The sequence below is a fragment of the Triplophysa dalaica genome, chromosome 3 (assembly GCF_015846415.1).
Source record: "Triplophysa dalaica isolate WHDGS20190420 chromosome 3, ASM1584641v1, whole genome shotgun sequence".
In the NCBI taxonomy this organism is placed as follows: domain Eukaryota; kingdom Metazoa; phylum Chordata; class Actinopteri; order Cypriniformes; family Nemacheilidae; genus Triplophysa; species Triplophysa dalaica.
In genome coordinates this window covers 18,780,601-18,805,041 of record NC_079544.1, presented here as the reverse complement: position 1 = coordinate 18,805,041, position 24,441 = coordinate 18,780,601, and the positions used below count along the sequence as shown (strand labels likewise).

At 37.4% G+C, this 24,441-nt stretch overlaps 1 protein-coding gene across 2 annotated transcripts; it reads left to right on the top strand.

Moving 5' to 3' along the window:
• Positions 1-982: 982 nt before the first annotated feature.
• esyt2a (extended synaptotagmin-like protein 2a) lies at positions 983-23,828 on the top strand. Of its 2 annotated transcripts, XM_056743129.1 has the most exons (23): positions 983-1,717; positions 8,746-8,787; positions 8,883-9,017; positions 9,875-9,951; positions 10,038-10,110; positions 10,623-10,712; positions 11,508-11,563; positions 12,803-12,923; positions 13,004-13,180; positions 13,423-13,505; positions 13,616-13,664; positions 13,916-14,005; positions 14,997-15,092; positions 17,735-17,797; positions 18,871-18,945; positions 19,619-19,705; positions 19,928-20,077; positions 20,288-20,703; positions 20,922-21,020; positions 21,304-21,435; positions 21,560-21,665; positions 21,786-21,835; positions 22,464-23,828. In XM_056743129.1, the coding sequence occupies exons 1-23, from the start codon at positions 1,337-1,339 to the stop codon at positions 22,504-22,506; spliced, it is 2,691 nt and encodes an 896-aa protein (XP_056599107.1). In that variant the 5' UTR covers positions 983-1,336; the 3' UTR covers positions 22,507-23,828. The 2 variants fall into 2 exon arrangements, with proteins under 2 accessions (XP_056599107.1, XP_056599108.1); XM_056743130.1 differs by lacking the exon at positions 17,735-17,797.
• The last annotated feature ends 613 nt before the right edge of the window (positions 23,829-24,441 follow it).

Below are 24,441 nucleotides of genomic sequence, written 5' to 3'. Positions count from 1 at the left end.
CTTGACAGCATTTGTTTGAAATAAGACTAACACTGACTGTCACCTGGTGGACAATTTACGTCAACGCACCAACATTCATTTCCAGTTTATCCCATGTACGCAATGGCTGTGATAAACACTACGCAAACCATGCAATGCTTGTGGCCAAAAGTGGTTAAAAAAATTGATTTAAAAAAAGGTCGATGACTGCTTTTGACGCTTTTTTATAAGTGGAATGTGTTCACCATGGTCTAGTAAGCAAGCACTAAAATCTTAATACATTTAATTGATATAAAATGTACTTGATTTGTGTTCGTGCTATTTAGTTAAAATTATTATTGAAAACTCAAATCATATTTTATTTTATACTATCAAAATACTATACCCACATTTTTCGGGTAGTGAAGCGCGCATATCAAATATTTGATTCCAAAACAAAGAATGTTTATTCCTATACCAAATTGTCAACAAAAAGTAAAATAAAATAAAAGTTAAATAAATCCAGGTTATATATGTCTCACATATACATGTACTCGATATTACTGTAATAAAAATATGAGTATGCATGTGTGTGGGGGGCAGGGGGGCTTGACTTTGCTTAGGGCCCCCAAAATGGTAAACCTGCCCCTGCATGTACGTATTATTATTAATAGTATTTGTAAACTTATAGATTTAATATTATTATATGTTTTATGTGGCAATATTTGAAGTTTAATTATGTCCATAAAATATCTTGCTTTTGAAATCTAAATATATGTAAACATCACGTGTTTATGTGTGTGGTAAATTGGAATATACCACACATTGATCATGTCCATGAAATAACTTGACATTAAATCCTAAATTGTCACGGTATTTTGGAAAACACACGCACGTGATTGTGCATTTTACTATCTTGCGTGAAGTGGAGTCCACAGGATGGCGCTTAGAGACCGTAGCGCCACAGCGGTGAAGCTTCCTGGCTGTCTCTCACAGAAGAGAGGGTTTGGCCAGAGCGCTTGTTGGTGCAGGATGTGGTAGCGCGAGAGGTGGTGCCGCACTCAGCTCGCGCGGTGTACGTTGCGAACGCGAGACGTGGCGCGAGCAGAGACGTCCGGCAGCTGGAAGACTCGAGCGAGTTAAAGTTCGTTGGAAGGGCGGATAATCACGGGCCCGCGGCTCCATACAAGGCAAGGTCGGGTGGGGAGCACTTTAGGGACTTGCGCTGATCCAATCATCTGCGCCCCGGAACCGAGCTGCGCGACGCCTTTTGTTTTCTTGTCAAGACTTTTACACGTTTGGGATGTTTCTATAGAAACTCTCTCTGACTTTTTTGTCTTTTGTTTTTAGTTTGTTTTTGTTTTTTTTGGTTTTGGATATGAGTGCGTCGGTCAACGGAGTAAACCCCAAACCCGGACCAGCGGTCAGTCCGAACGGACCGAGCTCGGTTTCGAAACCCGGAGATGTCGGTCAACTCGAGCCGGTGGTCCCGGACGAGGAGCCACAGACTTCTGTGGCGGACGCCACGCAGATGGGAATTAAATTCGCCAAGACATTCCTGCTTATCTTCCCCATTTACGTCCTGGGGTATCTAGAGTTCAGCTTCAGTTGGGTTTTGATCGGCCTGGCGGCCTTGTTCTGGCTCAAACGGAACCGGGGAGGAGAAAGATTCGCTCGGGTGAACCAGGCGCTGGCGTTTCTGGAGCAAGAGGAGCGGACGGTGCGTCAGAGCGTCCAGACCTCGGAGCTGCCGCCGTGGGTGAGTGACACAGACAGACTGCTATTACATGAATCTAGTTATGATTCGCATTGTGAACTTTGACCTCGTCGCCCCCAGCCTTGTCCTGTACATTAGGACTAATTCCAGTTCCTTCTAGTCCAGTTCGACCGGTGTGTCGTTGCTCTGTGTGGGGTGTGTGTACATGGTTTAAAGTCTGATGCTGCGGTCGGGTGGTTGGATATTCAATGGCATTGCTTGCATGCATGCCTGAATGACTCAGATGATCACAATTTCGATCAAGATCACAAATTAAATGCGAACTCTCAGCAAAGAGCACGTAATGTACATCTTTCCCAGTAAATTGTTGTTGAAGGATGAGGTCAAATATTCAAGACTGGACCAAAACCATTAAGTCTCAGCCATTGAATAACGTTTATTGATCAACCACAAAGACTTCATTATTCAATCAGTACTTGATTTCTTTCACCACTTATCTTTTAGTACACACATACTTACAAACTTTAAAACACAATCATGTTCAAATATTTACAAACATGCTTTAATCTAGATTGATTCATTGAATAAATGATCAACCACTAAATCAAATAATGCATTCAGAATAAGCTCTGATGTCATAACTAGAAAAATATCCTTTTTGTGTGACAAACCAGGTTTTCATATCGTTTTACACAGTGTTAGGTTGTTTTTACTGGCCTTCCAAGCGTGTTCAGGCACTGTTTGTTACTTTAGAGTCTAAAGCCAAATGTGACCCAGGACAACAAACCCAGTCATATGGGTACATTTTTCGAAATCTAGATTTTAACAAAATCTTAAAGCTGAATAAATAAGATATCTATGGATATATGGGTTGTTAGAATAGGACACTATTTGGCTGAGATTCAACCGTTTAAAACTCAGGAATCTGAGAGTGCAAAAAAACGAAATATCGAGAAAATGGCCTTTGAAGTTGTTAATCAGGGCCACTGTGGCAGGCCATCCACTCACAAAAATTAAGTTTTTATATATTTAAGGTAGGAAATTTACAAGATATCTTCACAGAAAATGATCTTTTCTTAATATCCTAATGATTTTTGGCATTAAAGAAAAATCGGTAATTTTGACCAATACAATATATTTTTGGCTTTTACTAAAAATGTTCCTGTGCTACTTAAGACTGGTTTTGTGATCCAGGGTCACATATGAGTGTTTTGTCAAAACTGAGATCATAGTTCTGGCGTATCAGCAGCATGCATGCGTGCCAATTTGACAAAAAACGCATTTAGAGACTGAACTCTTATGTGTTTGCTCCGTTTGTTAACTACAACGCTCTTGCTGGCCCAGGATGGTTTTTTCTTTCTTTTGGTTTTAGGTTGACGTTCAGTAACATGAACAGGTAAGTCGTGAAACTCAGGTTGACTGATTATGACTTAGGTTTGGTTTTCTGTTCTCAGCCTGTAAACGAAGGCGTAGTGTTGTTTTATTTCTTTATCTGCGGTTGTTTTCAATACCAAAGAGCAAAGACTTCTCAAAGTGTCACCCACACTTGCGTAATGCTCTAATAAACGCTTTGATCAGTTTTGGTCTTAATCACTTGAAGGGTGTCTTTGGTTACGTTTGTAAACAGTTGTATGTGAAATTGTTCATTTGTCCAATAAAAGTTTTGTAGATGGTAACAGAGCTTCCTCGTGGGTGTGGCATGTTGCTAAAGAGACTTCATATTATGAAAAAAGTGTGACAATGATGACATCAGCTTGCTCTGACTCACATGCTTGAGGAAATGTTTTCATAGTAATGTTCCAACCAGATGAGGTACACCATTTCTCCACTGCGGTTTGTAGAAGTACATTAAATGACTTTTTACCTGGAGGGCAGGCAGCTGTGGTTATAAAGGGACTCCTCCCACCCTATTGTGTCCCAGTGTTTGTGTGGGTGTCAAAAAACAAGAACATCACTATATTAAATATGAAAATGGAAAGTAGCCTTTGAATTTGGATCATTATTGTTGGAACAAGACACGTGCACACAAGGATTTTTGAGGGGTTTGGTTACTCCCAACCCTTTCAAAAATTCTCAAACTTAAACTGGACCACCAGAGAGTATATCTGTTTAGAATTTGCCCTGCTGTCTCTTAAGGCAATAAAGGTATAATTCGCCAAAAAAATCAAGCGTAGGGTCAGTTCTGGTAGGTCACGAGTCGAGCATGCATCAGCGGTCACATGAGGTGCTGCAAATCAACGTTAACCAATAGTCATACATACTAGATTGCGTCCTATTTAAACTGCCTTTAGCCCTACACGCGCGGGATTAGTATTAACTGGGGACCTTGTCTGATTTATAAATGACCTCACCACGTCTGTATTTCATGTGGCGCATTCGCACGGGATAAATGAAGCCTGTGATTTTACAAAACTTTGCTGAGTTAGTTCCCGGATGTGATGGCAAGGCTTTACATATAGTTTGTATAGCCTATTGTTGTATGGTGTTAAATGATGTATGACCGCACCTGTCAGCATTCGAGACCCGCGATCTGGGTGATCTTTTGTCCGGTTCACGATCACGGATCTCAAATGCTGACAATGTTACAAGCGTTTCCATGTTTAATAAATAAACAGGAGACTCCCGGCCAAAACAACAGCTTTGGCAATGTATGGAAATGACCCAGCAACCAAATTAATACCAAAACACTTCAAAACAGCCGCCATTATTTGCAAACGGTGGCTAAAAACTTGAAAATGATTTATGAGCCCGCCAAATTACAGAGATGCCAATTCGCACGGGACTAATATTATCACAGGACCTCAGTGTTCGTCAAAATAGGTTAGGTCATTTGTGGGAGAATTTTTACTTTACAAATTACAGGCATGGCTGATTCGCAAGGTATTAAGATCACAGACAATATCTGCAATTATTACAAATGACCAGAGGTCCCCAGGTAATACCTTATCAGCTGCTTAATCGTGCCACCTCCATCACCAATCTCAACAATATCTGCCTGTATCTGTCGGATCCTTTTAATTTTATCCTGTACGCATTATGAACTGTTCTGGTTCCTCAGGTGGGGGGACATGTATTACATTCAAGGCTGAACGGACATACGGAGTGTTTGCTTGGAACAGTTTCATTCCGCCAACCTTAAATATTGTTTAAATATTTGACGACAGTGGACCTGACAGAAAGGAAAATTCTGTCATCATTTACTCACCCACTTGTCATTTCAAATCTGTATGACTTTCTTTCTTCTGCAGAAAACATAATAAGATATTTAGAAAAATGTTGGTAAAGGAACAACGATGGTACCCATTGACTGGCATTGTTTTTTTACCCATACGATAGAAGTGAATGAGTTTCGCCGTTGTTCTGTTACATTCTTCAAAATATCTTCTTTTGTGTATCTTCTTCGTTTGAAGCAGTTTGACGTTTTGAATGTTTGAGTCCTTTAACGGCAGGGTGTCCGATTTCTCATAGCCGTTGTTGATGTTCAAATCACCAAAACAAACCCCTACCCCTACCGGCTAATGTCCATCCTGTGCAATGCTGTACTCGGCCCGACTCGGTTGTCTAAAACGTAATTCTGAAATCGGTTACCCCGCCTTTAAAGTCTTATAAATTGTGATGGAAGAAGATGTCCTAACAATAATCCCAATGATATCATTACAAAACTATCAAAAAAGATCCCAACAGTTTTTTTTTAGTACAGTCAGTGCAGAGATCTATTTGAAACTGTTTTTGGTTATGATTCCTCTGGTGTTGCATGCAAATAAAAGTGTAGAGAGTCTGTCTATTGATATTCCCCCACAGCCGCCATCTCATCTCTATAGGAAGCCCATAGTTCATGTTGTCTCTCTTCGCTGATCGATTCCAAAGTCCGTTAACGGAAGTCGTGTCAATCGGCGGCCATGTTTGCAACGCCTCTGGTTAGTTGAGAGCAAGTCCAAAGCCCTATCTACATGAATGAGGGTAGGCAAATCGCTGGCAAAAAATGTCTTATCAATAATTCAACCTGACATAAACTGCACCATAACTTGTATTTGCCAAGCTTAAATTGCGCTAAAAATCACCTTTTTCTACTGTGCATGCACTGGAATCTACTTTCACTGGAAGGCGTTACTTTCTTCCCTAGAGCCGCCATATTAAGCGTTGCTCAATTCATTGTAATGGTGCATCTTGTTAAAATCACAATTTTAACCCAAGCATTTGTTATATAAGTGGGAATCATATTCCCGCGAAAATCATGTAATTGTCAGAACTGAAAATGCCCTTGTTACTGAAATTACATCTGTTATTGACACCAGGCCCAGCAAATGCAAGGTTCTTGAATGCACCTATCTATGACGACATTGATAGGTTGAACACCACCTCAACCTATCAACCACTACTTCTCTAGCCCCGCCAGGGATTAGAGATCGCTTGATGTGCCCTGAGCACTATTCGGACCTCTAGTATTTGTATTAATTGCAAACGTTGCCTGTGATCTTAATTCCGTGCAAACCTCATCTCTGTGATTTGGTGGGCTCATATTTAATTCCTGTAAATAATAGAGGCTGTTTTGAAGTGTTTTGGTATTATTTTGGGAGCAGGGTGATATCCATAAGTTACCGGGAGTCTCCCGTTTGTTTATTTATCATGAAAACTCTCGTAACATTTGAGACCACTTTCGCGGTGATCTTTTGTCCGGTAGGGGATCACTGGTCTCAAATGCTGACAGGTACGGTCATATATCATTAAACGCAATACAAGTATAGACTATACAAACTATACGCAAAGCCTCGCGATCACATCCAGGAAATAAGTCAGTAAATTTGAGTAAAATCATAGCGTGTGAATGTGTCACATGAAATACTGATGTGGGGAGGTCATTTATAAATCACAGGAGGTCTTCAGATAATACTTATGCCGTGCGAAAACTGTGAATGGTGCTAATGTGTAACCTAACGTTACATCTCAAATTCACAGAAGCCTCAAACAACGCAAACTGCTATCCAATCAAAGCGGTGGTCGTTTACTTCCAAGTGTTTTCAATGCGGCACACACATTAAAACTGAGCGTTTGCAGAGCTGGCCTCAAAACCTGGGTGGAAATCGCCTATGACTTATTTATTTTGATGTTTTTGTATGTAAAAGCCAGGCGAAAGTCACAAGTAGACCCCATATAACAGTATAAAACAATAAACAAGTACAGTTCATCAGACTTTTAATATTTATCTCTTTGTCGATTCTAATTAAACTCGAACCGTCCTCTCTTACCGCAACATATCTTCTCTTTCATCTGCTCATCATGTCATCACTGTGAGTGCTAATGGGTGTCTCTTCCACATCAATGCAGAACCTTGTTTACCTCCGTTTTCATCAAAAGCGCAGAAAGCCCTTCATCACATGTGAAGTAAATCGAATGCGTGTGAGTAGTTGACAACAGACATTATAGGGTGAGCCAACGCTGATGTCGATCTTTCAGCTACACCAGTAAACAAAAATAATGCTGTCCAGTCCACATCCCTGATGGATAAGGGCTTAAAAATTGCAAATCCCTTCCGACCGGTTCATCATTATTGCTGAGTCATCTCATCTCCGAGTGCCTGTTATGCTTCACTTAATCATTCAGTTTACAATACAAAGGTCGAATGAGGTCAAATCTATACTGTATAACAACATCCTTCCTCATCGCTCCTGCTGCTCTAAGAGCGTGCGTTTTTTTGTTCTCAGATGGACAACACATCTATCCCATGACAGTTATTTGCTTAAACAGGAAATAGCATTGCTGAACATCAGATCGTAAACAGCCACACACACGCCCATGCAAATAAATACAACGTACATTGCAGCAGTTGGTCAGCATGTTACTGTGTGTTTGTGAGTCAGCTTTACATGCATGCGCTAGCTCACCATGTCATATCATGTACAGCCCTGTTGTAACAGGAATTATTGCGTGAATTATTTTTCAAGTATAAAGGGGTGAAAAAAGATACACAGTCACAAGAAAAGTCTTTGAGCACCAGGGAAGCTCTTTGAAGGCCGTGTGTCTAATGTGTTTGTGGAAAAGATAAGACATGTATACAGATGGTTGTCTTTGTGTAATATCATATCGGCTTAGAGGCCGCCGCTGTCTGACAGTCCTTGGGAATTAGGAAGCTAACTATAGCCGCTCTGTGTGCGTATAATCAGGAAATAACACAGCTTTGAGTCATAGGCTGGCGTTCTCTCTCAGGAAAATATGAGAAAGTAATGGAGTCAGGGATTTTCCATTCTGTTTTTCCGGAATCTCTCTTTCACATACTATTTCCAAGTTCTTTTCATTACAACAATAGAATCTACAATACTTTGTAGAGAGAGAGAAAGACTATGCTTTTGCTGATTCAACAAACCTAGAGATACTCTGATATTTTAGGCACATATCATGTGATCATATTATCAGTCCAGCTTTAGTATGTATGAAGTAGTCATGAAGAAGGCATGTTTTGTGGCCTAGCTATAGACGCATCACGTTCCGAATGATCCTAAACAACTTTTCTCTCTCCAGTAAATTTAAAAGTCTCGTATTTGATATTTCTATCAATAAAAGTGTCTTAAGCCCAAACTGATATTCACAGTCATGTTTTCATATGCTAGGGCATGTGTCTTATTTCTGTTTGGCACCATGTTTAAACAAGTTTGAACACAAGTCTGTGAAGAATGGAAAGGCAGTCTGCAATAGGTTATACTGTCTTTATGGTCTTGAGTCATATCTGTTGCACAATCCTTGAAGTCATTAGTCATTGAATCTGAATTTTTGGTTGGCTAAAGTACGCAAAAGTGCAACCTATTGAATGGATGGTACAGTATGTCCTTTTCTCACAGCCTCATTTGCATCTACCCTTCAAAGAATTCAAAGAACAGTTTAAAGGGATGTCTTGCACAAAACATGAACGGCAGGAATCCACCATAAATAAGCTTCCATTCATTTGCAATTCCATGCAGCTTACTCTACATGAATACATCTTTTTACTCCATGTTATGTGCTGCATTCAATTTCTCACTCTGATTAAGTATAAATTTCCTTAAATTGTTAAATATTTTATCTGTGTCCTTTAACAGGTTCACTTTCCAGATGTGGAGAGAGTGGAGTGGCTCAACAAGGTGTGTGTGTTGCATTTATACAAATAGACATGGATCTGTGCTAACCCAGAAATGTCTTCTCGTGAGAATTAACTCTTTTTCTCTCTCTGTCTCAGACAGTACAGCAGATGTGGCCGTATATTTGTCAGTTTGTAGAGAAACTCTTTAAAGAGACCATTGAACCAGCAGTACAGGGGGCTCATGCACAGCTCAGTACATTCACCTTCTCCAAAATAGACATGGGGGACAAGGTACAGACACATCTTGATACTATTATCATTACTTTTAACAATTTGTAAATAATGTTCTTTATATATTTATATATTCTATATACTGTTCTTTATGTTTTATTGTTTATTATGTTTTTTTAAGCATTGGAATTATACATACAGTTTTTGGTTTTCTTAAGTGTCCTACTTTGCGAGAGCATTTTCCTTCCCTTAATGTAGGTCAAAGCAACATGCATTGGTGTAGTTTGGTGTGGTTTATCTAAATGAGGACATCCTACTTGTGTTGGCTTTTTATGAAGCATATTGGAATTGCTACGGGCTAAGCTTAACCTTGATCTTAATCCTAAAAGAAAACGTTGAATGATTAATTATTAAATTTTTACCTTTGACTAAAGGGAGGTTTTGCTAGATTTACTTTAATTAAAGGGGTCATATGGCACGAATATGTGTTTTTCTGTGTCTTTGGTGTGTTATAAGTTGCCCATGCATGTATAAGACATGTTAAATTGCAAAAATATAAGTGTGGGATCAAAGGATGCATTCAATCTAAGAGCCAAAGCTCACCCAGACCTGTCAGAAACCCCTCGTGTAACCACACTCCCACAATTTCTCACAAGTTCGTGGTATGATTTGACTAAGACAGGCAAAATGAATACGCAAGTAAGGTGGGTTGTCAGTACACTTGCTTTGTAACCTGTAATTTGAAAAAAATACAGCGTTTTTGAAATCTATATACACATTAAATTACATATAAAACAAACGATAGTATTCGTTTTAGCCGTGTCATATGACCCCTTTAACTTCATAGGAGATTTTGGTCTCCAAAATATAGCCATGTTAACTATATATATTTTCTATCTCATTTTATTTTACTTCAGCCCCTCAGAATTGATGGAGTAAAAGTTTATACAGAAAATGTAGATAGACGACAGATTATTATGGACCTACAGATCAGGTAAGCACACATACATTTATCCTTATTTTTAAGTAGTTCTTTATTCACTGATACTAATACTTTTGTGCGTTGTCATATTGGTACAGTTTTGTCGGGAACACAGAAATCGATGTGGACATAAAGAAATATTACTGCCGTGCAGGAATCAAGAGTATACAGGTAAGAGAAAGGTTTTATTTGAACTTTAAATTTTTAGATACCCTAGAAGAGGTACCTCACAGGGGGCTTTGATATGTCTCATAAATTGGTTAGAATTTCATAAATATACTGTGACTGTGTTTAATAAAAGTTTAGAGACGAGCATAAGAGGATGCCGAAAGACATCTCGTATGTGCAAGTGGATTTCATTATTTTAATGGGCTTTTGGCTTTTTATTGGATAGGATAGAGGAGTTAATGGAATTAAGAAGAAAATAGAGGGTGATATAAGGACATTACTAGATTACCAAGTCAGATATAAACTCATGTAACAGTTCAGAGTTACATCGCTGACAGTATTTTTTTGTTAGAAGTCAGCATTGACCCATAGTTCTCATGCAAATTTATACAACTTCTTTATTATATTAAAACCTAATATTGCAATTATTCTCTGCTGCCAAAGTTTTGAATCTTTCTGTTTTTGGCTTCTGTTATGTCTGATGCCAGCTTTTGTCTATTTATGTTTATCTGTAGCTTAATGGGGTGTTGAGGGTCATCATGGACCCGTTGCTAGGAGACATGCCTCTGGTTGGAGCACTGTCTGTTTTCTTCCTCAAGAAACCGGTAGGCTACCCATCACATGTACACACACAGCTAGACCAATTTATTCAAGAACATGCTGTAATTATATTTCGGTATCTGTAAAGTTTTCTTATGCATGCCTGATGTTTTGTGATTTAAACAATCAAACAATATAAAGAATGATGAGAATGTGCCTGTAATTTACACACACACACACAAACACACACCCTCAAAGGTTCAATAGTCTTTTCTCAATCTCAAAAATCTGATGTAATCTCTTTAAAAACGATTAAACTAGTGCATTTAAACTTAGTCTATTCTAACTTGATCTATATATCTCATGTATCTCATTGTTAATATGTCATTCAAGTTAGCTGGTAGTCTTGTCTTAAAAATAACTTCCTGTCTTTAAATGTAATTTCTATCTGGAGTTATTGACCTATTTATTTTTAGGCATAACGCTTAATTTTTTAAGAACCTCTTTGGCTCTGTTTTACACTAAGATTGAATGTATCGCTGCTGTCTTTCTGAAACCTTGTATCTCCATATTTTGTAATAATGTTTTTGCCATAAATCATTATTATTAGTCCCCCTTTATGTTTGTCACAGGGTTTGCCAATATCTAACCAATAAAACGTATTAAAAACTGCTTGTCGACTTTGACAACATGCATTTATTCATTTCAAAAGTAGGGTTTTTTCTATTTCCTAAATAGCTGAGAATTTTAAGTTTTCAGAAACACAGTGACTATGTAATGTGGATATCCTTGTTTAGATTTGAAAAGATATTTACATAATACTGTTATTAGACAATGATTAATATCTTTGTGTCTGTAAGTTTCTGGATATTAACTGGACGGGTCTTACAAACATGCTGGACATCCCAGGAATAAAGTGAGTGACACTTTATATACGTATGTGTGTATGGTGGTAATGTATGTTATTATGTCATCTATTTAAAGCTGTACAACACCCTCCCTCTACACATGCTGTCACGTGATTCTTTTTTTTTAAGGTGACACACATAACACATTCCCACACACATTATGAAGCCTCACTCCAGTCTCAGAAATGTTGCTCTTCCTGTCTGATAACATCTCATGATCTACAGATACGCCCTCTAGTAACACTGGGGGAATCGACATGAGCTTAAGGGTCTACCTACCAACCTCTATAATCAGTGTGTGTGCGATTGTGTGACAGTTCTCAATCTCTCTCTATCTCTCTCTCTCCTTTTATAGTCATATTCCTAGGTGGAGCTGTGGTTTAGTTGTGCAGAATGAGATTTTGTTCACAAACACACACAAACTCACAATGTGAAGAATCACATTTCATGCTCTTTATGGTCAGAACTAAAGTTAGTTTCAATTCTTTGATCTTTAAATAATATCTGTGTAGGAATGTTAAAAATTTGGGCACATATCTAAGGAATGGACAACAACCATAAGAATGATTTCTCCACTTTTCCTCACCACGCAATACAAATATGACTTTTCAAATACAACAAGAAGTTTCCAGACTGTTCCTGATCTGGCTGTTCCTATGCCCTAGTGAAAAATAAATACACAAAAATTGATTTGAAATACTTTTACATTAGTTGTGCAAAATGTATTTCTTTGTTATCCTGTGCTTAGATCTGTAGTCACAGGCAGCCGATTACGATCAAATATTTGATAAAATTCTTCCTGTGTCAGAGGTTTGGAGACAGCCCTGCAAGCGTAGCTATTCTCACACCAATGTAGGATGTAAAAATCCATACAAGTCTTCATTAGTATTTCTGTTTTTAAAGTCTTCGCTGACATACAGTCTGACATTATTGACATCTGAGATCCAACATTTTGACATGTCTTTTAGCTGGGAGCACCCGTCTTAAAGTGATAGTTCACCTAAAACTGAAAATTCTATCATTATTTACTCACCCTCTTGTTGAGAATCTATATACATTTCTTTGTTCTGCTGAAGATAAAGGAAGATATTTGGAAGAATGTCAGTAACCAAACAGATCTCATCCTTCATTTACTGCGATAGTTGGGAAAATAAGAAATATCTGATATTATAGTAGATAACTTGTATAACTTGTATTTGATTTTTGATATTATTTTTTAACATCACTGATTTCTCAATCTCTCGCAGTGGTCTGAGTGACGGGATTATTCAGGATATCATCTACAGCTACCTGGTGTTGCCAAACAAAATCAATATTCCACTTTTAGGTGAAGCAGAAATTGCCAATCGCCGCTTCCCAATGCCCAAGGTGGAGCACATAAAGACACAATCACAAATGCATACATGCACAATCTTTCTATCATATAATATAACGTGTGTTTGGTGCAGGCTGTTCTCCGGATCCACTTTCTCGAGGCACAGGACCTGATAGGGAAGGACAAATTCCTGGGCGGTTTAATAAAAGGAAAGTCAGACCCATACGGCATCATTCAGCTGGGTAGCCAGCTCTTTAAATCCAAAGTCATCAAGGAGTCGGTAAACCCGAAATGGAACGCTGTATATGAGGTTAGATGTGTGTGTGTGTACATATTTAACTATGCTTTTAGGATAGATTTGTTCAGAATTTAACTTAATCTCGCCACATTCTTTTTAGAGACATTTAGCATTTCATTATTTGTAAGACGCTATGAAAGCCTATCAAAAATAAGAAAAATCTGTTAGTTTACAATAATAGCTAACAGTAGCCTATGATATGTCTTTATTAAGATAAATTAAATGTACAAAGTGTTTGTATGTGTGTGTTTTAGGCATTTGTGTATGATCACCAAGATCAGAATCTGGAGATTGAGCTGTTTGATGAGGACCCTGATAAAGATGATTTTCTGGGAAGGTAACAACTGTGATTAATCGATCTTACACCACACCAAACATGACATATACATCATTTAGATCTCTGTATGTGTTCTTTAATCATTTGATTTCTCCTCCTCTTGTCTTTAGCATTAAAATCAACGTAGATGAGATAGAGAAAGAGGGAAAAGTAGATCAGGTACAAAAACATTTTGCTCTATGGTCATCTGTTTAACTTTGTTTCTGAATTTAAAGGTTTTCAGCAGAGATGATGTTTCTGTAAAGAAGGTCCAGATGTATTTTTATTGTGCACTGCTTTCATTAGCTAAAAAGCACATGTTGGCAAAGTTTGTACATAGACCTGATCAGTAAATGTATTATTTTAAAGTGTTATGTTTCAAAATGACTGTTTTTATAACAAATTTGTGTCTGTCTCTGTTGTGTGTGTAGTGGTTTGATCTCAATGATGTCGCTACAGGAAAGCTTCATCTGAAACTACAATGGCTTTCTCTTCTCTCTACGCCTGATAGAATTGACGAGGTAACGCACACATACACATTTTTTTTGTATAGTGGGAACCTGACTTTATATTTGCTCTTTCAGGATTGTGTTGGGTTTAAAGGGACAGTTCACCCAAAGATGAAAATTCTGTCATCATCTACTCAGTCTCAAGTTGTATTAAACCTGTATACATTTTAGTTTCCACTGAACACAAAAGAATGTATTTGGAAGAATGTTTGTAACCGAACAGTGGTGCCCCAGAAGGATTTGGTTTCGTACATTTTTCTGAATATCTTCTTTTGTGTCCAACAGAACAAAGAAATTTATACAGATTTTAAACAATTTGAGAAATTATGACAGAATTAAAATCTTTGTTTGAACTATTCCTTTAATGCTCAATTTTAAAACAACGCAGTCACATTTATTGTGTAGGTTTGTGTGGTAATGCACTAGAATAAACATTCTGAATGCACATTATAAAAAGTACAGACACATGTCTAGAACATTGTATGTCACAATAAGATTAGCATGTTGTCATTTATTAACCTTATTTTACATACAGCGTTTTGAATCCACATCGCCATGTAACGATAAGAAACCTAGGAACTTTTGTACAAGGACACCAGAGAGGAATTTGTGTGTTTGCAAAGCACTGTTTACATGGAACAAACTCCACCCAGGAATTACACTCGTAACATGACCAAAAAAGTCGTTTGACCGCCGAAAGGGACAAATTAGACTTAACAGCTCTGTGTACTTGCAAAACAGGCTGAACATTCTCCCTATTAGGAAGTACTTACCCCATAGACTGTCATTGCTCGATCTTTATTCTAAATGTTTTATTTTAAGTCAAAATTGTTTTGGTTATTGCCAAAGTGACACGGATGGCATCCGTACAACACGTATTGAGTCTGTAATATTCCTTTCAATTAATTATAAGTAAACCAGAATGCTAAATAATACTAGTGTGTGAAATAAGACGTGTGGTTATGATACCCACACATGGCACTTATGACCTTTTATATTTTAGGTTTTGAGCAGCATTAAAGCAGATAAAGGACAGGCCAATGATGGACTGTCATCAGCTTTATTGCTGGTGCACCTGGATTCAGCCAAAAACCTGCCGGTAAGCACACAAACACACATTCACACACACACACACACACACACACACACACAAATGTCCATTTTCTTTCCTTCTTGTTATCCTCATTTCTGTTTGCTCAATTCCACCTTTGCTCTTTGATCTGGTATCACTTCTATATTTGTTTGGGCTTTTCTTTCTTCATCCTCTGTTTCTTTCTGTGGTCCTGCTGTGGTTTCCTGACGCTTTGGGTGAAGAGCATTTTTGAGGGGCAGGTTGGCAGTGAGTGCCTGAGAGAGTGCCGCTCTGCTGGGCTGGTGTTTTGTGAGAACACTTCTGCCCTCTACAGGACAATGTTTGTGAGTTACTTTGCCGGCACCTCTGTAGAATTTTTTTGTGTTCATTACGATTTCATTTTTAGAGCTCAGCTTCCCGTTTGCAGGTTATAACTTCCTGTGGTGCTTAAATGCTTAGAATGCACTGAGTGATTTGTTTATGTCCTGTTTTATACTTTCAGCATGCTGTTGTTTATGAAAGGGTTACTTCACCCAAAAATACTTTCCAAAGATTTCTTCCACAGAACACAAAAGAAGATATTTTGAAGAAATTTGGTAGCCGAACAGGTTAACAACTTTCTTCAAAACATGTTCTTTTGTGTTCTGCGGAAGAAAGAATGTTGCAGATTTTAAATGACATGAGGGTAAATTATGACAGAATTTAAATTTTTGGGTGAACTTTCATTTAACATGTGCCCTACCTACATTTTGCATTCAAATGAATAGTGTTTGTATTTGAAAGGTTAATGCCGGTACTTCGCTGTGCTTTTCTAACACCGGACGCAACAGGCGCGACGCGCTACTTGTTCTTAATGGGTTTGTCGCACCATATCCAGTGTGGACAAAATGCAAGATTATAATGGGTTCTAATGCGTTTCTAATGTCATTTGTTGTGTCGTGTCACGCCGGTAGCGTCCGGTGTAGACAAGGTGTAAAAGGGTGCTTTGTTTCATGAGGGTATTTAAATAAAGTGCATGAGAGGCAGTTTAGGAAAATGTCTGCCTACATTCACATAGCATCAAAACACAGCTGTCAGTCATGTTCAGACTATATATTGGATATGATGTCAAATGGAGATTGAGTGTAAAAAAAAAGGTTTCTAAAACCTGGTTATTAATCCCAATCCCAGACTGTTAATGTAGCCTCAATGATTACATCATAATCTCATTTGTAACCATACTAAACAGGCGTCCAAGTTGGATCTTGTCATTCCAGCTGTGGGTCATGGGTGGGGCTGTAAAACAGCTACTGAAATGAGACAGGTGTGGGTGGGGCTGTTCTATTGGATTTAGTTTCGGTCTCAGGTGTTATTTTGGGCGCATGTTGAATGTAACAGGTCTCACTCTGCACTTCACTGTATGAAATAAATCAAGATATTGTACTAAATAATACACACTGATATTTAATACAACAGCAACATAATAAATGTGATTCCTTTAATACAACAGTTTTGCATCATTTTAGAGAAGAACAAGAACTGTTGTATAATCTAAATTGTACTTGCTCGGGACACTAAAGTGGTAAATTCAGGCTGTGAGCTAGTGTGGCATATTTCTGGAAAGTAGGTTCACATGGGTGAAATGTGAGTTGATTCTTTTTGGATTGATGTGACTTTATTTCTCTTTTATCGTTGTCATCATTTCTTTGGTTATTTTTCCTTCACTATCCATTACTCTGTCGTCATTACATTCCCAGATGTCACATGTCAAATGGGAATGAATGTAACTCCACCCCCTCTATATACTGTGATCTGATGTATTGTTTTTGATCTGTGATCTGGGATGGTTTTATCAGATGGGTGTCAATGGGTTCATCAGTCATACAAAAAATGACAAAGAGACCCCTTTGTTTCTTTTTTGAATCGCATTAACCACACATGTAATTCTTTAACTCATTATTCATTTTGTGCCTGTGTGTGCTAGTTTAAAGGGGTCATATGGCGCGAATACGTGTTTTTCTGTGTCTTTGGTGTGTTATAAGTTAGACACGTAAAATTGCAAAAATGTCAGAAAAAAAGATGCATTCAATCAAAGAGCCAAAGCTCACCCAGACCTGCCCGAGAAGCCTTGTGTAACCACACCCCCACAAATCTTCAGCAATTTGTGGTATGAGTTGACTAAGACTACCAAAAATGTATATGCAAGTAAGGTGGGCGCACTTGTCAGTACAATTGCTTTGGAACCTGAAGTTCCAAATATGGTAAGAGGCGTTACATTTCCGTCACACGCTTGCAGTATTCGACCAATCACTACGCACTGGATAACTGGCCAATCATAGCACCCCTCGTTTTTCAGAGCAACGAGCTTTGTAAAAAATCTGCTTGTTTCAGAGAGGCGGGGCAAAGAGGAGATAAAAACATCCGTGGTATGTGGAAAATACAGCGTTTTTAACCTTAAATCATGTATACACGTTGCATTTCATCTAAAAAATAAGATAATATTCATTTTAGCCGTGCCATATGACCCCTTTAATGCTCCAAAATGTCTGTGTGTACATTTTTGTGTAATTCTGAATTTAACTCTGCATGACATGCTTCTAATAATCCTGCCTGTATTTTTGTGTCTGTGCGTTTGTGTGTGTGCGTGTACATGTATGTGTGCCTCGTTGTTTTCGGCCTTGGGAAATAAGCGCAATCCTTTAGAATTCAACAATGCAGGTTCGAAGAAGGATAAAGCCAGTAAAGGGATAAAGGTAACACAATGACTTTCTCGAAGTTTACACACACATGTTGAAAGTCTGCATATGGATGATTGTAAGTGAATCAGACAGATGTGTGTGTGCGTTGTCTGTCTGCTCTTATTAACCGCATCCAGACCTGTATCACTCTTTGTGTCTGATGGCCTGTGGTCAGACTGTTGGGATTCATTGGGAAGCATTTGATAAAATTTTCGCCTGATATTCACAGATTTTTATTGAAATGATTGTACAATGGATAGTTATGTTGGATATATTCCAATTGTTGCAAATAAAAAAAGTAACAAGGTTTACTTTTAATTTGTGTCATGAATTGATCAAATGTGACCCTGAATCACAAAACCAGTCTTAAGTAGCACAGGAAAATTTTTAGTAAAAGCCAAAAATACATTGTATGGGTCAAAATGATAGATTTTTCTTTTATGGCAAAAACTATTAGGATATTAAGTAAGCATCATAGTCCTTGAAGATATTTTGTAAATTTTCTTCCGTAAATATATCATAACTTTATTTTGGTGAGTGGATGGCCAACTACAGTGCCTATGATTAACAACTTGAAGTGAATTTTCTCAATATTTAAATTTTCTGGCACCCTCATTTTCCAAAGTTTTAAATGGTTGTATCTGCGCCAGATATTGTCCTATCATAACAACCCATACATCCATAGACAGCTTGTTGATTCAACTTTAGGGTGATGTAATAATCTAATTTTTCGAAAAATTACCCATAAGACTTGTCGTACAGGGTCACAAATGGACTATATTGAGACATGATTAAATCAGTTTCATGCTAGAAGTTTTATGTTTACAAATTTTGTTTTATGGGAGTGACAGCATGCAACATGTTCAGTTCATTGATCTTTCTAGTCAGTACTGCACCTAATACGAGTATGTAAATGTGGAAATATTTAGCACTTTTACATGTTTGAGATGATTCTCATTGATTGTGTGGTTTAATTCCAATGTTATTGGATTTATGAATTATGTGGTTGCTGTTCACTGTTGTTTATAATGTTTCTGAATGTGTAATGGACGTTAATAACTGTTTTATATGTTTATGATTTTCTTCAGTCTGGTAAGAAAGTTATCAGTGAGCCCTGTCCCTTAGTCCAGTTTACTGTGGGACACAAATCCTATGAAAGCAAGGTAAACAAACTGACACGCATACATATGGTGCAATCATAGAGATAAAATATAGACTGTTTCAGCACCAACAACATAAACAAATGTTATGTGGCCCACCTTAACTTCCGGTTGACCTTTGGAAAAATTCTGTTTTGAGTAGTTGAGAAGTTTTCATTTTATTTAATTCAATTAATATACAATAAAAGATCCATATAAATCATTATTATATTATAATTTATATAATTTTTATTATATCAAATAAATGATGTTATAACCAAACACAGACCGGAAGTTAACTTTGGGCCAGGCGCATGTGTCCAATAACACCGTCCATACAATAGAGCTCATAGAAATAGTTTTGTATGTAAGACACAAACTTTTTTCTTTCAGATAGGATCTTTAATCACAGATTCTGTATCAGTCATTTATCTCACAGTTAATCTCATATTTTTTAAACCACTGTAGACTTGCAGCCCACCAGATTTAAGATGTTTGTATAACAAACCCTTTACGATAAAGTATTACCATTTTTAGATCACTGTGGTGTGTTGTAATGGTGCTCTCTCACACAGACCTTTATTTGCGAGTCATGCATCACTATGTTGTAATGGAAAACTAATAAATGCTGCTTTTGTTTTTCAGTTGGGGTAAAATATTAAATGGTAAAATATTTAACTTTTGATTCTCTTTACAGATACGATATAAAACAACTGAGCCGGTGTGGGAGGAAGCCTTCATATTCCTTATCCACAATCCAAAGACTCAGGATCTTGAAGTTGAGGTAGAGCACAAACATGCACATAGTGGAGAAGGGGGTCTGGTGGTTAAAGATATGTCTTGTAACAGAGGTCCAAGGTCGAGGCTTCAATTAAGCTATCAGCATTGTGCACAAGGACAATAAAGAGTGCCCCAGAATGCAGAGTGTATTGCAAGATGTTTTGTATTAAATGAATATTTGGATAATAGACACACTGATGTTTTTCTTTTGTCTGTGTGTGCGCAGGTAAAAGATGAGAAACGAGATTGTTCAATGGGGACAATCACTTATTCTTTATCTAAACTAATGCTGGAAAATCAAATGACAGTCAATGAGAGATTCTTACTTAAGAACTCAGGACCCGGTGCTACACTGAAGATGAAGATGGCGCTTAGGGTAAAAGACGTCAAAATACATGCAATACAAGTAAAAAAGTGCCGCTCTCTTGAGTGTGTATAAATGCACATCTACACCTTTAAAGACCTTCAAAATTCATAAGTTCAATGTTTCGTACTTTATACGATTTGTAATTCATGCACAATTGTATTGTAAGGAACTACAAGAAACAACAACATCCTGAATCGTATTTATTTATGCATGTTTCAGGTTTTTTGTTCTGAGACACTGACTGTACCAAATCCATCACCATCAGTTCAATCATCAACAGCTCAGGTCCGTCGCCCGAGCACCAGCGTCGGCACCATCTCCACCCCTCACCAACCCGCTGTTGCAAACCCCGCTCCAACACCCACATCTCAGCCCATCCCAACCTCAAAAACCCAGCCACCAACCCCGAGAACCCAGCCTCCCACACCGACACCCTCACGGAGGGAACAGCAAACGGACTTGTTGGAGGACTCACCCTTCCGTCTTACCAAATCAGGGCGGAGCGCGTCCAGCCTGGCCATTTCTGGCTCGCAGCTACAGCTTAACAGCAAAGAGCCGACACCCAGCATAGCGTCTGATATCTCCAACCCCAGCGCCACTCTGGAACTCCAGAGAACAATACAACAGTTACAGAAGTATGTAAAGCTGTCTGGTAACACTCGCAAAAAAAAAATGTCGTAGCATTTTTAGCGTGTTTTGACCGGTCCCTCAAGGTTCAGACAATGAACCTTGACAATGTGTATTAGTGTCAGTTTGAAACACTCATTTTCTTTTTTTTCTATTTTGGTTTAAGATCTGTTTTTGTTGCAAACTTCTCAACTGCAGTGTTGTGTGTGTGTGTGTGTGTCTACAGTGGATCCACGCCTGGTTTTGCTCCATTGGGTGAGATTCAACTAACCATCAGGCACAGTTCTCAGAGAAACAAACTGATTGTCGTGGTACACGCCTGCAGGTAAAATTTGCAAGTTTGCCTTTTCATGTAACAGAATGTTTCACTGCTTCATAAGAACTTTGAAATAAAGTTTTCAATCTTCAGTGCTGTCATAAAAAAAACATGAAATATCGCCGATGATGTGTTTATGTTTTATCTATTCTCTAATCGGTCTGAATTATTCATTACAAATCAGTCTAAATTTGAATATATTTTTTTATTATCAAGTACTACTGGACTAGAGTGATGGTCTCATTCATGGAAATTCATTTGGTCTTTTAAATCTGTGTGTGTGTGTTTACAGGAATCTGATATCTTCTAGTCAAAGTGGTTCGGAACCATACGTCCGGTTGTACTTGCTGCCTGATAAACGACGCTCCGGACGCAGAAAAACAAACACACTAAAGAAAACTGTAAACCCCATCTACGATCAAACGTGAGTCCTGTCGTCTTCTCATTTATGTTTTCCCTCATCCAGTCCGTGCTTCACTTGCCATGTTATAAATCAAGTATCATATTTTTTTATAAAACAGACATCTTCACTGTTATTGTGTGTGCAGGTTTGAATTCAGTGTGTCACTTGTGGAATTACTCAGAAGAACTCTAGATGTGGCTGTTAAGAACGGAGGAGGAATCCTGTCCAAAAACAGAGGGCTGCTGGGAAAGGTGACATAACTTGTCACATAACTAACAGCGCGTCACATAACTTACCCCTTATGGCATCCATGAAATAACTAAAAATATGGTCAAATTTCTCAATTCTGACTTTGTGTCTCTGACTCTCAGGTATTAGTTGACTTGAACTCTGAGGACATATCAAAGAGTTTCACACAATGGTAAGAGCACTTTTTACAATTTAACAAAATTAAGTACTGAAATAAATAAAATAACTAAGAACTGTTATGTGTACAAATTACTTTTCTAAATAAAGTTGCATCAAAAGTTGGATTTCAACCATTAATTTTGCTTTATTTTCAACTTTAGTTATGGCCCTACTCAGTCAGGACTTAATACATCAATGTTATATTTTCACAGGATATTCTTTACGTTACAGTATAGGATCATTTTATGTAGAAAACATATTTGCCCTAAAACAAAACAGAAAGCAATTATAAAACAGATGTTTATACTTTGACATTATTTTCAGTTACATGAAAGTATATTACCTCCTTAAATGTTTATTACTTTGATGCCAAAAACTACAATAATAATTATTTTTATAAAAAAAATGTTCAGAAATGAAAAGGCAATGAGTGATGCAAAATCATATTTAATTGTCCTAAAATAGATTTCTTCTGTATCCAAAATATAATTTACCTTTGGTTGTTAAGTGATTATTACCTGGACATTTTTTAACTTTTGATGTGAGATTCAACCAGGTCTAAAATAAATTGTTTCACTTACATTAGCGTACATCCATTGTTAATGTGTCTTTGTGTTTCCATTTGTTATTTTGTATGACAGGTATGAGCTTACAGTGGATGGACAAAGGCGCTCATCCCCTTAATCACAGGAAACATCTTCCTCCAGCCTACATACATTAAAAAATGCAAATGCATATGCAAGATTCCACACGTCAGATATTTAAGCCATGTGTTTTAGCCTCGGGACACAATTTGTATTTGTTGGGTCTTGTTTTTATCACTTTTAACAAATTTATAGTGCAAAGTAAATTAAAAAAACTTTATTATTGTTATGTGCACTAAGCAAGAGTGAGAGAGAGAATGACAGAGAGAATGAGAGACATAGTTTTAAAGAGTGTGTTTTGTAAAGTAAAAAACAAGGGACGAAGCTCAGTGGCACCTGTAGAATTAGTTGTTTACACATTAAAGACTTATAAACCAAGATAAGATCCACCACATGTTTATGGTGGCAAGTTTCTCTCTCTCTGTAAAAAATATACATGTATATACAGTATAATGGAGCTTAGACTGTAAATACTTTAAATATTAAAAAGGAAACGTAGTATTCTGAAAGGTTTTATGAATATTAATCTTAAGAGTTCCTGTCAAAAAGCACTGAACTCATGTTTCTTTGAATGAAGAGTGTTAAACTGTCATTTCTTGTCATGTCTACATTATGCTACCTTTAGGAGACTAATCTACCAAAGAAATGCTTGGCTCTTTATAAAGCGTGAGTGTGTGATTGAAACCAAATATACACAAATGTATTCACACCCTAGTTTTGGTATATGTATTATGCATGTAATTCTCTGGTGTGGTTAAACATCCTCTATCACAGAACTAGTTGTCATTGTGCAGACACTCATGGACCGTTACAGCTTCACATTACACTGGACAACTGGTGTGAAATTCAATGCTGTCGTATCTCTAAATCTTGTTTTGCTTTCGCCATAGCACTTGGTCACATGTTCACTCCTTTTACAAAATCACACCTGCTCACTTGACACACACTACCACAACAGCCTGTCCTTCAATCATCTTAGTCTCAGCATCATGTTTTGTGTATGGTTTGATCTGAAATGAAGGTTACGGTTTAGTTTTTTGCAGTTCCACTGAGCTGAGCTTCGTGTGCGGACGATTAAACCTCAAACTGTTCTGATTTTGTTTCAGGCAGCAAGAATGTGTTTTTTATTATATAAATTATTGTGTATAATATTACAGATTTTATTATGCTTATGAATACCTTTAAAGCAAAAGTATGCAATCCGAGTTTTCCTCAGAGCTCAGCTTGCCTTATTGATGTATATATGTTTCATGTGCCTTACGACCAACAATATTATCTGAGAGGAAATTTGACTCAGATTGGCTCTGTATCTGGTTATGTTGTTTTTTCTTTGCAATAATAAAAAAATTCTCTGTACCAGTACAGGGTTGCCAATTATTTCAGTTGGATGATATGGTAAGTCAGATTTTGTTCAATTTAAATCACATTTTTATTTAAAGTTTTGATTAAAAATATTTTTTAAATAAGCTTTACAAGCCATTTAAATGTAGCTTCTGTTTGGCTTTATTGGTTTTATACACAAATAAAATGGTTTAATGCATAACATATTTTATGTAAATACCTGGAATAGGCCGTTTGCATATACAGACAAAACTAGCCTTTTACCACCAAAAATAGACATCGTCGCTGTCTGTTATCGATTTAAATAAACACCAACATTTGCTTTCGTGTTAATGTGTAAATCATTGGTCAGGATAAAAATACAAATGAAAGTTATGAAAAGCAGGTTCAATTCATTAATCACTAAAACCCTAATGTATAGCATAAAATTAACGTTTGCATTAAATATTATTTTAACAAAAAAGTGTATATTTGTAAAGTGTAAAAATACGATTTTACGTGTGCAGGTTTTTTTATCTTTCAGTGCCATTAAAAAATATATGGTCTTATAGGCACAATATTAACATTAGCTTCCAGTAAATTTTCAGTTCCCCATCGATTGTTTGTCGCGCGTGTCCGTGACGTCAGAGGCGGG

Bases quoted from the DNA above. Each gene is read 5' to 3' on its own strand.
- esyt2a (XM_056743129.1), top strand. From the start codon at position 1,337: ATGAGTGCGTCGGTCAACGGAGTAAACCCCAAACCCGGACCAGCGGTC. The intron at 8,788-8,882 runs GTGTGTGTGTTG...TCTCTGTCTCAG, and splicing joins GAGTGGAGTGGCTCAACAAG to ACAGTACAGCAGATGTGGCC. The intron at 18,946-19,618 runs GTAAACAAACTG...TTCTCTTTACAG, and splicing joins ACAAATCCTATGAAAGCAAG to ATACGATATAAAACAACTGA.